At 42.8% G+C, this 19,819-nt stretch overlaps 1 protein-coding gene across 1 annotated transcript; it reads right to left on the bottom strand.

Annotated features, from left to right (window-relative positions):
• Positions 1-6,421: 6,421 nt before the first annotated feature.
• PRSS35 (serine protease 35) lies at positions 6,422-18,753 on the bottom strand. The gene is made up of 2 exons (XM_008144478.3): positions 18,588-18,753; positions 6,422-8,274 (listed from the first exon to the last, which is right to left on the bottom strand). The coding sequence occupies exon 2, from the start codon at positions 8,253-8,255 to the stop codon at positions 6,999-7,001; it is 1,257 nt and encodes a 418-aa protein (XP_008142700.2). The 5' UTR covers positions 8,256-8,274; positions 18,588-18,753; the 3' UTR covers positions 6,422-6,998.
• Positions 18,754-19,819: the final 1,066 nt, after the last annotated feature.

The raw sequence follows: 19,819 nt of genomic DNA, 5'->3' as shown, positions 1-19,819 counted from the left end.
TAGGAATCTTTTGTAGAAATGCTAAAACAAGTGTATAAAATAAAAATGTGAGGGCGTTAAAAAAAAATGCTGAAAAGAATCCCACCTATGTATTTGATAGTTTTGTCACCACTTTCCTCACCAACATACTGGAAGGAGTTTAGAAGGAAAAACATGAAGGCAGGTAAAACTGAGAAAACATTTAACCTGGAAGAAAAAGAAAAATATTGTGCAGAGGGAGAACTGTGTGAGGCGGAAGAACAATCAGTTTAGGAAAGATAGATTATGATAGTGGTTCCCAAACCTGGATGATCGTCATACGTACTTGGAGAGCTTTATCAAATATAGATTTCTGGGCTTCACACTGAGAGACTCCAGGGAAGATCTCGGTGAGGCCCTGGAAACGGGCTTTCTGAAATAATTCCCTAGGTTATTTCAATGAGCAGCCAAATTCAGAAACCACTAGGCAAGGGAAACCACTGAAATATCTATCATGAATCCAGTGGACTCTGAATATGTAGCTCTATTGGAAAGTCACAGATGATTCCAGAAAAAGAGAACATTTCCAAATACTTTAAAATAGGAAAGCCACCAAGAGTATTTTGTTTGACCTAGCCTAAAAATTGACACATTTAGTTACGGGTTATAAAAAGGTGGCCCGTGCAGCATAATGGTACACTAGTTTTCACCGAAACCCAAGCTTTCATCTGGGAGTATGTGCACGAGAGACAAGCTGCTCTATGCGGGCTGACGGTTGCCCAGGACATCCGCTTGGAGAACCACATCAGTCACGGACCATCCACATGAAGTGGCACCACTGCCCATTGGGTGGGTACAATAGTGTCACTTATTTTCCCAGGCCACAAAGAAAGCCTTTCAAAGTAAATGTTTCAAGTGCAGTGGCAAAAGACTAAATCCAGTTGTCTCAAAAATAACACACTTTTATTTTCAGGCAATTGCTTGATAAAGTGGTACTTTTGTTTGGCAGTAGGATCTTTGCACCAAGCCAATCCTGATTTCTAAAAGAAAAAACAAACAGCACTTGTGTAGATATTGCAAAGGAGTGTTTTTGAAGAATTTAGAAGTTGTATCTTCTAAGTCGTTGGCTACAAATTTGTCTAACCACTGATTCATTGAAAGTAGTTTTAAGGATGAAAAGTCTCACGTCCTCCCAGAACTCTCTACTGTGTATTAGTACATTCTTTTCTCTTATATCCTGAGATTTGTGGTGTTTTATGATCTGGTATCTGGGTCAGTAGCACCAGTTTAAATTCTGAGGAAAACAAAATTGCAAAGTTTTGATTCCTGTCAATTAATGGGAAGGGAAAGATGGGTAAGGGGCGGGTGCATGGAGCAGGAAGGGGCTTCTCCTTATCTTCCAGGGGCCTCAGTATTCTAGGGATTATTCTTGGGAAGTCCCTGAATGGTTCATCCAGCTGAGAAGAGATAAACTCCTTAATGGGCAGTTCTTAGAAAAGCACTGCACTGTTTGCTTAGCTACACACCTGGAGCTGGAAGTTTAGGAGTAACATATTGGTGGAGAGGGGAAGATGACTATTTTGAGAAAACAAGAGTTGTATCACCCCAATCCTCCCAAGAGGGCCAGCAGCAAACACACTCACACATACTCACACTCACACTAGTTCTGGGATAAATGATTGCTGACCTCTGCTCTTAGGATATTCTAGTCTTTCTTTCAATTATATTAAGTAATTTCTGTAATCTTAGAAAACTAATTGCAAATGTCAGGATATTATATTTGGTGAACATTTACTTTATACAGGGAAGTGTACTCTGGTTAGACAATTAAAGGTCTTTTATTCCACATCCAGAATTGTTTCCACTATACCAGAGTCTGTGTACCTATAAACCACAATGCTAAGTGCATGCATAAATCAGGTGCAGCTGTATGGCCAATTCTAACCTTTCAATAACACATATTAACATTCAATATTTTGGGGGTTCAATAAAATATTGGGGAAAGAATTTTTTCTTTACTTTTGAGCTTAGAATTACATTTGAGTGTAAAAGCAAGTCAATTCTGTAGACCACTGATGTTTCCCTTTTTTATTCATTTTTTAAAAATTATTTTTATCATTTCTTTTAAACAACTTTTTAAAATATAGGTTAAGCTTTTTTTTTAAATTACTTTATTGATTAAGGTATCACATATTTGTCATCAACCCTCTCCCCCCGTTCCCTTCCCAATCCCCCACACACACAAGCCCCCCTCCCCCTGTTGTCCGTGATCATTGGTTAGGCTCATATGCAAGCACACAAGTCCTTTGGTTGATCTATCTCCCTTGTCCCCACCCTCCCCTACTTTCCCTCTGACGTCTGACAGTCTGATGGATGCTGTTCTTGTTCTTCAGTCTATGTTGTTCATCTTTTCCCCTAGATGAGTGAGCTCATGTGATACTAGGAATACACTTATAGGAACTGAAAATGAGACAAGCAATAATGGTTATGCTGAGAGGCAAATGAAACAGTCTGTAGTGAGTTTCTTTCTGTGCCAACAGTTCTTTTGAGTCCCGGTTTCTATGTCCAACAGTTGTTAATGTGTTCATAACAGCAACGATATTTCAGTTCTGGATGGTGGACAAATGGTGGTATTGCAGGTCTGACCCTCTCTGGTTTGGTCCTGGGCAATCTGCAGTGACGCATATCTGCTGACTGCTAGTATGGCAAGGCATCGTCAGCGTCTTCCATCTCTGGACTGTTTCTCTTCTGACTTCATGGCTGGAGCACTCCTGTCAATTCCTCTCTGTTGCAGTAATCCACATGTCTCAGAGTTGTTTTCTGAAAATATACAAACATATTCTCGACCAAAAGTTAATAAAGGAATATTTTCTATAAATTTGATTTGCGATCCTTTTTCATTTTTTTGCTCAAATGATTTTCCTTTGGCTTGTTTTGACACCATGTATGTTTTACCTGGGTGACTTGCTGTTAGCATTACAAATGAAAGTTAATTTTCTAAAGTAAAAATTTTCTAGATGTAATTTATTTGCAGGATATTTTTCCTTACATGATATTCTTCTACTATCCCCCCTTTTTTGGTTTAAATATAGGTTAAGCTTTTTTTTTAATGAAAATCTTTCTATAATGTGCTGCCCTCCAAAACTCATACTGGACATAACTAAATGTTATATTGATTATGCAATCGTTACAAGCATAACATATTGGTATGCTTTCATATGTCTATAGAGAAGAGTAAGGAAATGAATAGTAGGCTGAGCAAAAGCCTAGAACTTTTCAAAATCATCTGTATTCAGTTATATGAAGAGATTCCAAAGTATTTCCCTTATCTATGCCACATGTGTGAAAGTATACACACTTTTCAGGATATGAATACATACACAGAGAATTTTAATAACATAAGTTTAAGTTTTAATAAAACATTTATAAATATAGATAGAAATGTGCTCACATAGCCAAAGTTTGGTAACCATACTGGAAGGTAAAAATAGATAATAAATCTGCATTGTGAATTGAAGTAGATATTCTAAGTAGCCAGCTTCTTCCCAGTGCTTGAAAAAAGTGAAGGGATCTTAAGATAGTATTGGAAAGTTTAAAATATTACTAAAACAAAAATATTTTGGAGGCAAGTTCTGAGGCAAAGTTTATCTTATTAAATGTTTACATGGCTGATGGAGAGGATGAGGAGTAACTGCAGGAGCCTGGGACCTGTTAGTTTGAAGGCATGTTTATCAGAAACTCAAACAAGTCAGTAGGGAATATGGCAAATATCTGATTCCTTAAGTGCCACCATATTCTGAGAGTAAAATTCTCATTATAATAAGTATTTCCATTATTTAGATATGTAGCTTTATCTTTAATACAATATACACTTAAGATAATATCTCTAATTTTTTGAAGGCTTATCATGTAGCAGAGAGTAAGCAAGGCCTTCAATGAATACTTGATACTTTAAGCATATATTAATTGCCTCCTATGGCCCAGGTCTGAGCACTTGAGATGATGATAATGAAAGCGGGAAGGAGGCGATTGGCTGGGCTGAGTTGCCATTCATAGCTCTTAACCTAGTTCCTCTGCTGACTGGGATGTTTGTGAGTTCCCTAAGCCTGGCCCAAGATGCAACTTGTGGGTTTAGAATAGACACCTTTTATGGACTGAATGTTTGTGCACTACCCCCACCCCTAATTCATATGTTGAAGCCCTACCCCCCAAAAATGGGACCTGAATGAGGTCATTGGGGTTAGGTGGGGTCATGAGTGTGGAGCCCTCATGATGGGATTAGTCCCCTTATGAAGAGACACCAAAGAGCTCACTAGCTCTCTCTGAGAGTGAACAGAGAAGAGGGGGTGGGAGCACACTGCAAGACGGCGGCCTCCAAACCAAGAAAAGGGGCTTCAGAAACCTACCTTGCCGAAATTCTCAGTCTTCAAAACTGTGAGAAATCAATTTTTATTGTTTAAGTCACCAGTCTCTGGTATTTCGTTATGACAGCCGAGCAGATTAAGACAACACCTCACCTGTGGGTGAAGCAAATTAGCCCAAACTGGGAATACAAATTATTTTAAGACACCATGCCCACAGGATGCAACTGCCAGTTATTAATTACAGAGACGAGTAAACAGGGAATTTTCGTCCCTAGACTTTAGAAAACCATTTGAGGGTGTTTTCTCCCCCTTTGTTATATGATAAGTGGATAAAAAACTGTATATCCTATACAGTGACCCCATCTGATGAGAACAAGATTTCACCATCGATTCATAATTCAGTTAGAAAAGATAAGAGAATGGGAGAATCAAATAAAGCTCTGCAAAGAAAATGAACTAAATGTTATATTTTTGAAAAGTATAATGATTTTAAGGAGATTATGTATATTCAGAATTTAACCTTAAACACCAAACTACTGACACTGAACACCCTAAATTAGTCTGAATTTACTCAAATCCCAGGAATTATTTTGTAAGCATCTAAGATGAAGTTTTGTGTGTGCATGTTTGCAATAAGTGTGCAAAATTCACCTTGAAACATCTTTATTTGCAATGATCATATAGACGATTTTCCAAAAAAGATCTGAACAAATCTTTTGAGTCAGTAGCCCTGTTCCACTAGTGCCAATAATAAAATACTACTCAGCGAAATGTGGTTAGAATGAAATAGAATCATTTTTAAGTAAATAACAGTTGATTTAATACTTGCTGAAACCCTGCATAAAAATATATATACAAATACAATAATAATTATAACTGATTTACTTTTTAAGATTTTTATTGAATGATTTTTTTCACCAACTCACATAAAAGAACGTACACTTGGGTTGAATTTCAGCTGTTTTGGACACAATTTACAAACCATTTTATCATGAGCTGATCAAATATTCCTTTGCATACTAATCAAGGATTTAACTCCCCATTCATAAAAATATTAACAACAAATAAAATAAATTTGAACTCTGGCAAAATCAGTAACTTGGGTGTGTCATGACAAGAGAGAATGTGTTCCCTCGAAACTGCCAGGAAGAGCAGACCAGAGATTAGGCGTGTAGTTCCTGAATTTCATGGTTCATTCATCTACAAATTACTAAAGTCCCTTGGAAATAAGGGCCTGGCCCTGGCTAGTGTTGCTCAGTGGGTAGAGCGTCATCCTGTGCACCAAAGGTTCATGGGTTTGATTACCGGTCAGGACACATACCCAGGTTTCGGGTTCTGTCCCTGGTCAGGGCTCAGGCATGAGGCAACCGATGGATGTGTGTCTCTCTCTCCCTCCCTCTTCCTCTCTCTCTAGAATCAATGAAAAATACATGGTTGGGGATTAACAAAAAAATAATAATAAATAAGGGCCTGAACTAATGCCCTTTTATACCCAACCATTCAGGAACTAGGTATAAAGTGCCCCAGGGCAGCCAGTGGACGCTCTCTGTCTGCTGAGGCTGCCGTGATGGCCAGAGTGAGTGAACAGCCTTGGTCCCTAATGAAAATAATCAGAACCTTCTTTTTAAAAGTATTCTTAGATCATATGCATTTTAAGGAACCTATGTAAAATTGCTACCCAGAGAATTTGCCAAAAATAATATGCCTAAGGCCCTACGAAGAAAGCTGAATTTTGTCAAGGGGAAAAAAGACTCTGGCTTGAAAACGACGAGAATTGCTTGTCCTGGACACACACGGAGACTGCACAGCATAAAGTGACGTGCCTTTCAAATGCAAGATCACTGACGTACAACTGTGGCGCTGTCTCCCCGCTGCATGCATGAGAAGCCCATGGCTAGAACACCAGCTGAATAAAAACTCGAGATCTTAAAAGGTCTCAGCTTCCCTATTTTCAAACTAGACTTATTTCCTAGGATGAAGTATTTCTTTCATTTTAAACCGTACACCCTTCGGCCGATGTTTTTCAAAGCAGTAAAATAGTTGACAGTTTTGTTGATAAAGCTATTCCTTGTAATTCTTTAAAAAAAAAAACAAAACAAACAAACAAAAAAACTAAAGTTTCTCAGACCCAAGAGAAAGCAATAGAGACACTGAGGGCATGAACTAACTGAATGGGTCCATCTCAGAGTAGTCCTAACTGCTGCAGATTTTTGCCTCTAACTCGATTTGAAATGTTACCGTCCGCCTCTGTGTATGCCGTTTCCCATTTAATTTGCAACCAGCACCACATTAGAGTCTTCTTGGAGAAAGGACCCTGAGAATCACTGCACTGAGAAACCACATCACTTACAGCACCAGCCTGAAGTGTCAAAGAGTGTCTAATTCGTAAGAAGGCCAGAAGGAGACAAAAAAATTACTTTCCACAAACCAAACTCACCCACCATGTAAAGAAGAATGTCTACGTGGCATGGAAATGCCCACCAACTATCTTTACCTACACGGTTTTAAATGCAGGGAAATCTCCTGATCTTGAGAAAGTCGATGTATAAAAATAGTGAAACGCTATCCATAGAGCTCGTGTCCAGGCACAATCGGCGAGGGGATCCTGGCTCCAATAACCGGAACCGGTTTTCCCTGCGCTTTTGCACCGCCCACGGCCTGGCTTCGGGTCGCCCGTTACCCGTAGGCACAGTCGGCGCCCTCGCCGTGGATCCAGCGGCAGATCTGGGCGAACTTGAGGGGGGTGATGCGCACCGCCACGTTGTAGTCCTTCTGCTCGCCGTGGACGTCCACCCACTGGTGGCCGGAATAGACCGCGATGACTTTGCGCTTCCAGCTCCTGTCCGGCTCCCTGAGACGCAGGTAGACCCCGGAGCCCGTGGAGCCCGGCTCGGCGTCGCAGTACTGATAGAGGAGGTCCCCGGACTCCTCGGACACGCTGCAAAAGCGGTAGACCAGCTGGTCGGCCCTGTCCCGGTCGAAGCCGGAGAAGTGGATCCTGCCCCCGGGCAGCTCCCGGATGGCCGGACTGACGCCCAGGTCCATGTACTTCTGCTTGTGCGCGCGCTTCAGCTCCAGGAGAGCGTAGTCGTAGTCCAAGGCGGCGGCCCCCCTCCGGCCCGCGGCCCAGCCTCGGGGGAGGTGGGTGTTCTTGACCCGGGTCCACTGGAAGGAGGGCCTGCCCCCAGCGCCTCTCGGACCCCCAGCGCCTCTCTGACCCCCGGCGGAGCTCGCCCTTCCCCTCCCAGCCTTGGCTCTCGCCTGCAGGTCCTCTCCGCGGCCCTCTCTTGGGGCATCGCCGTTCGCTTCTCTCCTGCTCCTCTTGGAACCCCTGCGGTTCTTGCCACCGCCTTTATTCCTCATCTTCAGCAGCCCCACCCTCAGCCTTTTACTCCCTTTCACGTAGCCCTGCCCGTCGTGCACACAGTGGGCAGCGGTCAGGACGTGCGTGGGGGACACGAGCACGCCGCTGCAGCCCGTGGACAGCTTCACGGCCGCGCTGAAAGGGAAGCTGGTCAGGAATCGCTTGTCCGAGATGCTGAACCTGCTGTCGGTGCCATACACCTGCCGCCGTCGCCTCGCCGGCGCGCCCCTCGTGGAGCTGTTTTGCGCGGGCTCCGGCACCAGGCCTTGCACCCTCACTCTGGTCAAGGTGCGGGTGCCGTTCTCAAAGACAGTCTCGTAGGAGAGAGACGCTTCCAGGTCCGCGAGGCTGGGAGCCGGGAGCTCTTCCTGGCACTCGATGCCACACACTTTCGGCAACACCATCTTGGCCTCGGCCTCGAATGTGGGGCTCGAGAGACGGAAAGTCCTTTCGCTGACAACCCGGGGTACTTTCCTCAAATGCCACGTAGCATCCTGCTCCATCTCTGATCCCTCGGGGAGGGCCCACCCAAGGGTGAAAAGGATCAACCACAGTAGCGCCTTTTCCATTTTGTTCTTTTCTTTTGTCCTTAAAAAAAAAAAAAATAGAAAGAGAAAAGAGGAGCTTTACAACATGTTCTTTTTAAATGTTACTTATCCATGTCATTTAGGCCTTGGGTCCCATCTTCACCATAAACAGGAGTCCTTATTTTCCCTGAACTTAGGTTTTATCCCGATTAAACACCCTGTAAAGTAGGCTCATGCAGATTTCCCAAATCAGTAGATTGTTTTTCCCCCAATCTTCCCACCACCAGCCCTAACTCTGCCCCTCCCCCAGCCTGCCATCTCCACCTCTACCTCCCCAGGCAGCCCAATGAGTGGGAGAGTAGGACGGGGTAGCTAACTGGGGCGTCTCTACTGCCCAAACCACACTCTCCTCTTTCCTAGGTATCCTGCAACCTTATTTCCAGATGACTTAGACTGACAGGTATCAGGAGATGGCCAGCACTTCCCCTGCACTTGGCTCCTTAAACGCAAAAATCATAAGATTCCTCATCTCTAGAGTGTAAATCCTCGCACAGAGTTCAAAAAAGCGTTCATTAGAATACAGTGGATTTCCCAGAACCATGGTTTGCGGACCAAGCTGATTGATGACGTAATTGAAGTCACCAGATACTATTCTAAAAGCAGTAGAGGCTTATGAAATAAATAAATGGGGTCATCTGCTGTTGACCTGCTTTGATTTTTTACAAGCAGAACCCCTTATCATAAAAAAATATGCACAGGCCATTTTATGCTAAAGTTAGAAAAATGTACTCTGTACTTTTTTTTTTTTTTTTAACAAAGTTGTGCCTGGAACTACCATCTAAGGCAGTGGTTCTCAACCTTTCTAATGCCACAACCCTTTAATATAGTTCCTCATGTTGTGGTGACCCCCAACCATAAAATTATTTTCGTTGCTGCTTCATAACTGTAATTTTGCTACTGTTATGAATCGTAATGTAAATATCTGTGTTTTCCGATGGTCTTAGGTGACCCTGCTAGCGGTTCTCAACTTGTGGGTCGCGACACACAGGTTGAAAACTGCTGCTGTAGAGCCTAAGACCATCGGAAAACACAGATATTTACATTACGATTCATAACAGTAGCAAAATTATAGTTATGAAGCAGCAACGAAAATAATTTTATGGTTGGGGGTCACCACAACATGAGGAACTGTATTAAAGGGTCGCGGCATTAGAAAGGTTGAGAACCACTGAAAGCAAAGCAACATACAAACATGTGTCATAGTGGGCTTTTCCTCTATGTTAACATTAGTTACAAGAATTTATGGAGCACAGGCTATGACTCTGAATCGGCTACTTGGGGGAGCAGGATAGAGACTAAGTATAGTCCCGTTCATCATGGGTCTCCTCCTCCGAGAGCAGTGGTTCTGTGTTAAGTAATTTTAGAGTTGTGAGTGATGATCGATCATATATTACATTTTCTTGTATTTACCTCTTCTTGCCCTCCTTTCCTGCCTCCCTAGGCTCACAGGTATGCAAATCTCTGTAGTGGAACTGATGTTTGTCAGTTGTTGCTTCCTGAGGGTGGGGCCAGTGGTGGCACGTTTTGGAGCAGCAATTTTGAAATTTGTAAGCTATGCTCCACATCATTTTTAACTAATAGCTAAAATATCCAGGCTTAGCAAATGATTTGCATTTAGTATAGAGCAGAGGCAAATTCAAAGTTACATTATTCCTACAACACTTGGACACTCAATGCTTTCTGCTAATTTTTTTTTTTTTGTGTGTGTGTGTGTGTGTGAGGAAAACAAAGTAATGAAGAATGTTAGGAATGTTCCTTAACCCAGGGCACACCCATAGGGTCCTGTGCACCGGCATGAAAACCACAAGTTATCTCTGAGGCAGAGTCGAATACGACATCGCTTGATACAACAGAGTTCATTTTGCCATATAGGAGTAAAGAACTTTATTAATAAACAACATTCTTTGATAAAACATATACTACATAACCTCTCCATTGAACTAGAATATGAACAAAAATATAGAAGTTTCCCTACTCTTTACGAAATGAAACACGTGCTCTGTGTCCTAACTCTGTAGGCAGACTTTTAAGAAAGCCCCATGTAATCGTTTTAAGTATCAACTTGACTAGGCCACAGGGTGCCCAGGTACTTGGCTGCACATTACCCTGGGTGTGCCTGTGAGGGTGTTTCTGGATGAGACTGACATTTGAATTAGTAGAATGAGCAAAGCAGTTTTATCTCCTCAGTGTGGGTGGGCCTCACCCAATCAGTTGAAGGTCTGAACAGAACAAAAAGACTGACTTTCCTGTGAGTAAGGGGAAACACTTCCTACCTAACTGCTTTGAGCCGAGGCATTGCTTTTATTCCTGACTTGGGACTCAAAATGAAACACGAACAACTCAAAAGAATGTTATTAATTTGTTAATGAAATTCTGTATTGGTGTCTGGCAAACTATACACCCTGTCATATTAAAGGATGCCGAGCTTGTACTCCCCAGAGTAGCCGGGCCAGCATCACCCAGGAATGTGTTAGAAGTGATCATTTCAGGGCCCAACCACCTACTGTCCAAAACTCTCCAGGAGGGGGCAGGTTCCCAGCTATCTATGTTTTAACCAGCCTTCCAGGCAATTCTGATACTCAGTACAGTTCAAGAATCATAGTAAACCAAGGCCCTAGTATAGTAGCTTGAGCCACACCCTGGAAGGCAGTCTTTCCAGGGATGATTGCTTAACCAGGTTTCAAATGATATCTGCTCCATGTTTGTGTACAAAATAAATTTATTCTGAAGTTTGCTCTTTTGCTATCTTAGCAACTGCTAACAGTGAATGGTTCAGTGATTTAATAAGAAAAAAAATAACTTACTTTTATATAAGTGACTTAATAAGAGATCTGAAAAGATTCAATTTCAGTAGGCTGGTATGAGATGCCTCCAACATCTGATGCCACAGATGGTGCAGTGGCATGAGTTGCCCAGCCCTGTCTGGTGCCCTTGGAGCGAGCTCCACAAAAATAAAAGCCATGCCCACATCTATCCTTGGGCATGGGAAGGGCACAGCCTTGTAACATGACCTCAGAATCACAGTAATAAGAGGACATGGATTTAGTTAGCTTAATTTGGCCTGTAATTTAAAATTGGACAAATGTGTATGGATGCTTTCTTTTGGAAAATCTAAGTTTGCCTGGTGGTAAAATGTCAATGTAATGTAAATGACAGCTCTCACTGATAGAGCAACCCAGAGTTCATTGGCTCCATCTACATATGCCCAACATTCAAAAAGCACTAACTCATTGACCTAACGAGATGCAGTCCCCATTGCTGGGGCATCTATAATTTGAAATCTATAACATTTCTTGTCTTCCCTCATCTTCCTCCTTTTATCCAATATTCCATTATAATTGTGACCTTAACTGTCACTTTCCAGATGGCTTGGAGTTGAGGCTTCATTTTGGTTAATGAAAGTGAGGTTGCAGTCATTGCTCTCCACCATGAGTCAGTGTACACACCGTTGATTGTGGGTTGGACCATGGAAATAAATGGAGTAGATGGGAATTAGGAAGGAAGCAAGAATACCAGGGTATGCAGATGAACTTGTACTGTTAGAGCAAATACTACTGCACATTTGTACCTGATCATTATTAACAGAAATGACCACATATAACTACTACCAAAGATGACTTACTACTTTTTTTGTTTGTTTGCTATGCTCTCAGAAAGTGACTGTGATAGTATGTAGAATATTTGGTCTGCACGTATAACCAGCATAGTGGTTACACGTGCAGACCAAGGAGTGAGAAGACTTAGGTTAAGTCTCATCTTTACCACTTATGAGGCATATGGATTTGGGAAGTTCATTAAGTTCCATCCTCACCTGAAAAGTGGGGATAATAATGATCTCTACCTCATATCATAATTATGGGTATTAAATGAGATGATATATGCTCTCACCAATGAGCCCAAAGCATGGTAAGCATCAAAATCAGGTTCTTTCATCATTATTGTTCTACCTTCATGGGTGAATTAATATTACTATAAATTGGTACAGCCACTATGGAAAACAGTATGGCAGTTCCTCAAAAAATTAAAAATAGAGTTACCATATGACCCAGCGATCGCTCTTCTGGGTATCTACACGAAAAACTCAAAAACATTTATTCTCAAAGATACGTGCACCCTATGCTCACTGCAGTATGATTCACAGTGGCCAAGACATGGAGACAACCAAAGTGTCCTTCGCTAGAGCATTGGGTAAAGAAGATGTGGTACAGACAGACAATGGAATACTACCCAGCCATGAGAAACGATGAAATCCTGCCGTTTGTGACAACATGGATGGACTTTGAGAACATTATGCTAAGTGAAGTAAGTCAGGAAAAGCTAAGAACCATGTGATTTCACTCATATGTGGGATATAAAACTGAAACTCATAGGTGCAGACAACATGTGGCAGCTACCAGAGGGAAGGGGGTAGGAGGATAGTAAAGGGTAAAGGAGGCTAGATATATGGTGATAGAAGATGACATGACTTTGGGTGGTGGGCACACAATGCACTAATGTATCATAGAAATGTATACTTGAACCTGGTCAGTGTGGCTCAGTGGTTGAGCATCGACCCATGAACCAAAAGGTCACAGGATTGATTCCAGGTCAGGGCACATGCCCGGGTTTTGGGCTCAATCCCCAGTAGGGGACGTGCAGGAGGCAGCCCATTGATGTTTCTCTCTCATCAATGTTTCTATCTCTCTATCCCTCTCCTTTCCTCTCTCTAAAATCAATAAAACATACTTTTTTTAAAGAAATGTACACTTGAAACCTATATGATTCTATTAACCAATGTTACCCCACTAAATTTAATTTTTAAAAATATCACTTTGAAATAACTTATTACATGAGCTAAAGTTACAGCACTTTTAGTTTTCTAAAAAGTCAATTTTACAGTCAAATATTTTTATTTTAGGATGGTTTCCAACACACTCTCAAACTCCCTTTATTGTCCGTTGTGTTTTGTTCTGTTCAAGGACGGCTTCACTTTAGAGACTTCCCAAATGAATTTTTTCCTAATTACTCCTTCCTACAAACATCTGTGTTTTTGTAATATATTTTTCTCATTACTGTTAATCTTAAATATGATTAAACATCACCCGCTCACAGCACACTCAAACAGCATTTCCTGTGACTTATTTATAGCCTGGATCTACATAGGAATTCTGGAACTGAATCAGGCCCTCAGCCTAAAAAGAAACAGAGTCCATGTCAAAATAATATTTCTAAGGGAGTGACTTGCAGTGAAAGAAAAAACTAACTTTCTGAGGGAATCTATCTAAAATGTATAGAATATTACTGGCATGACATAATGATATTTATACTTTAGCTCAGGTAGGGCAGGTGGACTAATGAACGGTGAGAAGGCTGCTCACTATATTAAACATTTCACATGAACTGTTTTTCTTGTATATGAAAAATGAGGCTGCTGGCTTAACATCAAGGACTGGCACTGATTGCGTTCCCTCACCAGGTGATACACTCACACTTACTCAGGCCTTTCTTTTCACCTGTCCCTTGTAATGCATGGTGAGGTGGGTGTCCAAATTCATGTATATAAATAGTATGCTGTCACGGAACAGAATTTTGCCTTAATCTGTTAAACATTCAAGGGGGCAGTGCTGGCCAACACCAACTCCTACCTTATGTATATGTTAGGACACATCAAGGATTGCACAGACACTTTCTACAACTTGCCTGTCCTTTTCTTAACCATCCAAGATCTCAACCACCTGTTCCCCTCACACACACACACACACACACACACACACACACACACACATCACTGCCTACATTTATACACATGCATAATAAGTATGAAAACATGCTCCAGCCATCTCCTTCCTTCACTTTCATACCCTACCTGCTCAATAAAGATTGACATACAACAGGTAGACGCTGTGACCTGGCCCTGATATTTCTAAATACCAACAGAGAGAAGTGCTGGCTTAGGCAAAAGCCCATAGCAGGAGACGAGGGGTTGTTACTAATAAGACTAAACAAGTGTAAGGCAAGCCTTAATGGGTCAGGTTTTGGAGAACACCTGTAAAAACTTTAAAAGTCACTTTCACAAATCGGGGGCAGGTGTAGAGAAGAAAATGTATTTTACTAAGTTCAGTTCCCACTGCAGGCCCTCACTAATGGTAATTACTGGCTGCAGCGCAGCCTTTAAGTTACAACGTGTATGAAATGTCAGCCTTGAGAAAATAGCAGTTTTAGTGACGTTAACAAATATGAAGAGTAAGAACGGGGTGTTTCCATCATTATGGAGGCAGTGGGCATAGGAGTCAAACCAATTTAAGTCTATACATGCTGCTTTTTAGCTGTGTGACTTTATGAAGGTTACTCCAGTGGTCGGCAAACTGCGGCTCGCGAGCCACATGCGGCTCTTTGGCCCCTTGAGTGTGGCTCTTCCACAAAATACCACGGCCTGGGCGAGTCTATTTTGAAGAAGTGGCGTTAGAAGAAGTTTAAGTTTAAAAAATTTGGCTCTCAAAAGAAATTTCAATCGTTGTACTGTTGATATTTGGCTCTGTTGACTAATGAGTTTGCCGACCACTGGGTTACTCAATCTCTCCAAACATTATTTCCCACATTTGTTAAATAGGGCGAATACCTTAAAGTATTTTTGTAAGGAACTAATATGCCCAGAGCATGACATACATTCAACAATATAGCGGCAACATATTACTATTAACATAAAACAATGGAAGTCCACACATAGGTAGATATTTATAAGGGACTTCATACATTTCCCACTGCTGTGTCTCTCATTGTTTATGCCAAGTAATGGCTGCCAAAGGGAGCCACATTCTAATTCCCAGAACCTGGAAATACGTTCCTTACGTGGTGAAAGATTTGCAAATGGGATTAAGGATTCTGCGATGTGATTCGCTTGGGTTACCCAGGTGAGCCCAATGTAATCACAGCGATCCTTATAAGAAGGTAGGAGGGCCCGGAGTGAGCAGGAGCGATGAAGGTGGAGGCAGGGGTCAGAGGGGGTGCAGGGTCACGAGCCCAGGCATGTGGGGTGGCCTCCAGGATCTGAAAAACGCAAGAAAGGTGGTTCTCTCTCTGACCTTTCAGGAGGAAAGCAGTCCTGATGACCTACGTTAGACTCCTGGCCTTCGGGAATGTAAGGTAAGGTGTTGTTTAAGTCACTACGTCTTCAATACTCTTTTACAGCAGCAATAGGAAATCAATACACTTGCAAAGGTAAGAATCTGGTTTTTTAAAAATTGTCTGCCCTGGGTGTTTAGAAAGAAAGAGGAAGTAGGGAGTGATACAAAGTGGGAAAATGTTTGGTTCAGCCATCTTAAACATAAATGAAAATTTTCATTTTAAGGAAAAGTATACAGGCACGCAATTTTAGACCTGAACACAGATCACAGTAACATTTTACGGTGGCATGAAGCAGTGTTGCGAGAGAGACAAGAATTGGAAAAGGGAAGATAGATTTGTTTGTTTATTCAACAAACAGGTACTGGAGACTATGCACCATTTCAAAGACTCCTTATTTAAGGTTCTTGCGATAGTTCTTCTTAGCTATCAAGTTAGACTAGAACATTTCTAAGATCTCTTTCAGCTCTAACATCCTAGATTAATCCACAGATGATGCCAGGCCAGCATGGCTCAGTGGTTGAACATCAACCTATGAACTAGGAGGTCACGGTTCCATTCCTGGCCAGGGCACATGCCCAGGCTGTGGGTTCCATCCCCAGTGGGGTGTGCAGGAGGCAGCCAATCAATGATTCTCTCTCATCATTAATGTTTCTGTCTCTCTCTCTATCCCTTTCCCTTCTTCTATGAAATCAATAAAAATACATATTTTTTAAGAATTTAAGCCACAAATGAGAAAACACAAGTTAACTTATTCACCCATGATCCTCAAGAAGCTTCAATTCCTAATCCTCCAGGATGGGAACTTGCCTGCTATCTACATTGCTACCACTAGATGGCAAAGTTAGCCTGGTGATAGCAAATCTAAGGCCCTGCATTTAAATTGTTTACATTTCTGAGCTGTGATATAGAATTTATTTGAAAAGCATGTGGAATTCAGCAGGGGGAGAAGTAACTGACTAATACACAAAATGGTTGTCACATATGGAATGTATCACATTTAGAAAACCCATCCACAGGCCACAGAGCCCATCCTGATGAACTGAGAGCTGATAATGCTGTCTACAGCCAGACAATTTTCTGGCAGGTGGTTTTCCGAAGACCGTTGCAGTGCCAGCACACTTCCACTATGACCTACAGCATTGCTAAATAGTCCCCCCCAATGTGCTGCAATTCATTTCAACATGAAGGAAAATCTTCACGCTGCCAAATATTTCACATATGTTTATCAAATACTTTATAATCCATTCCCAAAGGATATGCTCTCTGCTGATCCTATGCTGAAGGCAAGAAAGTTCATTGACAATGTGCCAATTTCTATTCAAAATATCATACCATAGCATGAGTTTCAACTTTAGTTTCAGGAATGGAGACAAAGTAATGTCTGCTTTAAGACTTTGGCAGCACATGAGGGAAAGGAAGATGGTAACCTTACACAGTTGATTATTTTACAGGAACACACATCTTCTGTTTCTCATCACAATAAAAAAAAATCCTTCATTTTTTTTCCAGCTATTTTTCCCGGGCATGTACATTTCAATGTATGCAATGGCTATGCTGTGTGTAAATCAAACTTGGGGTGAATGGCAGTAGGGGAACCCGGAGGAACCCTCTGCTGGCTCTCTCATGCATTGAGATAGGAAGTGCACAGCATATGGCCCCGGACTTACTTTTATATCTTGCAAGTTGATCTTTGAAAGCAAAGAATGTCTATCAGTGTATTAGGTTTGCTACTTTTCAGGCTTTAAAGCAGCTTTTGATCACAATTTTTTATTTTTTGCTAATCATACATCAATTTAACATATTTGAAACTTTTGAAGAAATTTTTAGTTAAGCAAAGTTATAAAATAACTTTTGTTCCACTAATCTGACTTCGCTGCTTTCTAATCTCTCATCTCAGATTTCTCATCGGCAATTAACTCAGTGCTAAGTGAGGAAGCTTCAACCTCCAAAATTCTGAATCTGATCCTGCTGTTAAAATGCAACATGCTTGAGCATTGGGCAGGGAAAGATAAATAATTTACTCAATAGGGAAAATTAACTCACATTAGCAACGGTTTGTTTTAACACATAATGGTACATACTATGTGCCAAGCACACATAGGCTAAACAGTCTCACATTTAAAAACATGAAAACGTTTCTTTTAAGCCCCCGGGTTTCTGGGCTGTCTGGAAGAAAATTCTGGAGAGTTCAATCCCTTCTCACACTAAAGGAGCTCCTCTGATATTTCCTTTAAAAATAGAATTCCAAATGATGCTTGGCCACTACTTTCAAGCCTAGATGTCTTATTTGGCTGGGATTTGAACATTCTTTCTACAAATTATAAAACAGATTCTAAGCATAAGTCTCCAAGTAGCAAAATGTGACTTTTATAATCCTCTCTAGAGGCAAATGTACTTGGGATAAAATGAGAATTCCAGAAGTTAGTAGGATTCATAAAAGGGGGGAGGGGGCACCTAGATAGGACATGCAGCTTCATTTCAAACCAATGACAATGTAAAAAGGTCAGAGGAATCGGGCAAGAATATTTCTACAACTTTCAAAACTTTTTATTACAGAAGATATCCAAGCTACACACAAGTAGAGTAAGAAGTATATCCCCGTGTGCCCATCAACAGTTATCAATATTTCGCCAATCTTGTTTCATCTATCCCCCCCCCCCCCCGCTTTTTTTGGGGGGCGGGGAGGGCTAGAGTGTTTTACAGCAAGTCTAACGCTGTTCTATTTCTTTTCACCTTCTTATTTTAGAACGGTTTTCCACTGCTCCTTTTGCAGTCAAGTTGAAGAGATTGATTGATTCTAGCTTTCACAGGAACCCTGCCCAAGAGGTTTTCAGGAGCAGACTTTATGAGAATGTGTTTTACACCTTTTGCAATAGCATCTGCTAATAATCATAAAAATGAAGAGGTTCCTCTCTGGCACTGCCTAAGTAGAAAGAATCCCATTTATATTCCAATGCAAACACCGTACTGTTGATATTAAACTGTACAGAGGCAGTTTAATATCAAACTGTACACAGTTGCCTATTGGAAGAGAAGTTCATTTCTTTGAGGACAAAATGCTAAGTTTGATCCCATCTTTAGAGTCCGTCAAAAAAAGCTCTCCTTGGATGGGCACTACCTTTTTAAGGAAAACTTCCAACTTCTAGCTAGGGTCTCGCCCGCGGTTGGGGTGGGGGCGCGGGGGGGGGGGGGGACACGCTCCATCCTTACCTGTGACGCTTATTCAGTCCCCAGGGCGCTGCCCAGTAGGAATCAAAAGAGCTCCCGCGAGGTGATCGCCAGGAGCTGCGGACGCAGGGAGGATGGGGGCGCTGCTGCCAGGAGCCCCGCTGACTCTCCAGGGCCAGAGGCTGCCCCGCCACCGCTGGCCGGCACCTCCGGGAGCCCGCGGCAGAGACTGCGGAGGAGGCAGAGCCCAGCCGCTCACCGAGGGGAGATGGGAGGGGAAAGGGGGCGATGACGCGGGGCAGACGTGGGGGTGGGGGGAGGCGAAGGGGGGAGGAGGAGGTGGGCCCGAGGAGAGAGGGACGGAGAAGGAGCCGGGACACTTGCCCGTTGAGGGTGGGGGGTGGGCAGGAGGGGTGCCGCACCTTGCTGTGAAATGCGGGGCAGGCAGAGAGCCCTCCCACCTTGTTTTTGTCCCCAGCGTGCACGAATGAAGCCCTGGGACACATTTGCGAGTGGGCTTACTGGAGGCATCTGACGCAGTGAGAGCGTGCATCCCCTGACTGTCTCCAGAGGAGACCCTGCCGTGTGCCTGTGTTGGAAGCGGGGAGGGCAGCGCCCCAGAGTTAACTTTCAGCCTCATTCCTCCCCTCGGCTGGCGGCTTAGACTCAGCCATCAGCACCAGGGCGTTTCCCCAGGCCTCTCCCAAGCCGGTCTTTACCCCGGACCTCGCCTCCCAGGACGCACTGCCCACGGGGCAGGTCCGACTGGCGCCGGCACCACGTGCGAAGTCACCTGTAGCCCAAGGTGCCCACAGGCGCCCACCGTGGACCGGGAAGCCGAGACTGCCTCGCCCGCCGGCTGAGCTACTGGTGACCCTGTGAGCATCCATACCGCCTGCAGGGGGCGCTCGTCGGTTTCCATCTGTCAGGAGGGCACTAGGCTTTTTTTTTTTTTTTTTTTTTTTTTACTTTTAGCGACTATCCTTTCAGATCCTTGCCCTCCCTGGTCCATCTGAATTCTAACCTCATTCATTCTCACTCCCTTCTATTCTCCTCTTTAGGAGAGGTGCTCCTTTGGGGTAGGGGCCGCGTTATGGAAGGGAACTTGATTGTTTCAGCATCTACTGAGCTGCTTCTACGGGGGCAAGATGCAGAGCTACAACACTGAGCCCAAACACGGGGTGCTGCCCCTCAAGTGAGCGCACAAGTATTTATAACACAAGGTTTTAGCACCTCTCATAGCACTTGGCTCATTAATGGATTATTGCATTTCT

This window comes from Eptesicus fuscus, chromosome 10 (assembly GCF_027574615.1).
Source record: "Eptesicus fuscus isolate TK198812 chromosome 10, DD_ASM_mEF_20220401, whole genome shotgun sequence".
NCBI classification, from domain to species: Eukaryota; Metazoa; Chordata; class Mammalia; order Chiroptera; family Vespertilionidae; genus Eptesicus; species Eptesicus fuscus.
Note: the sequence above shows the minus strand (reverse complement) of the source record. Positions and strands in the feature narration are given on the sequence as shown.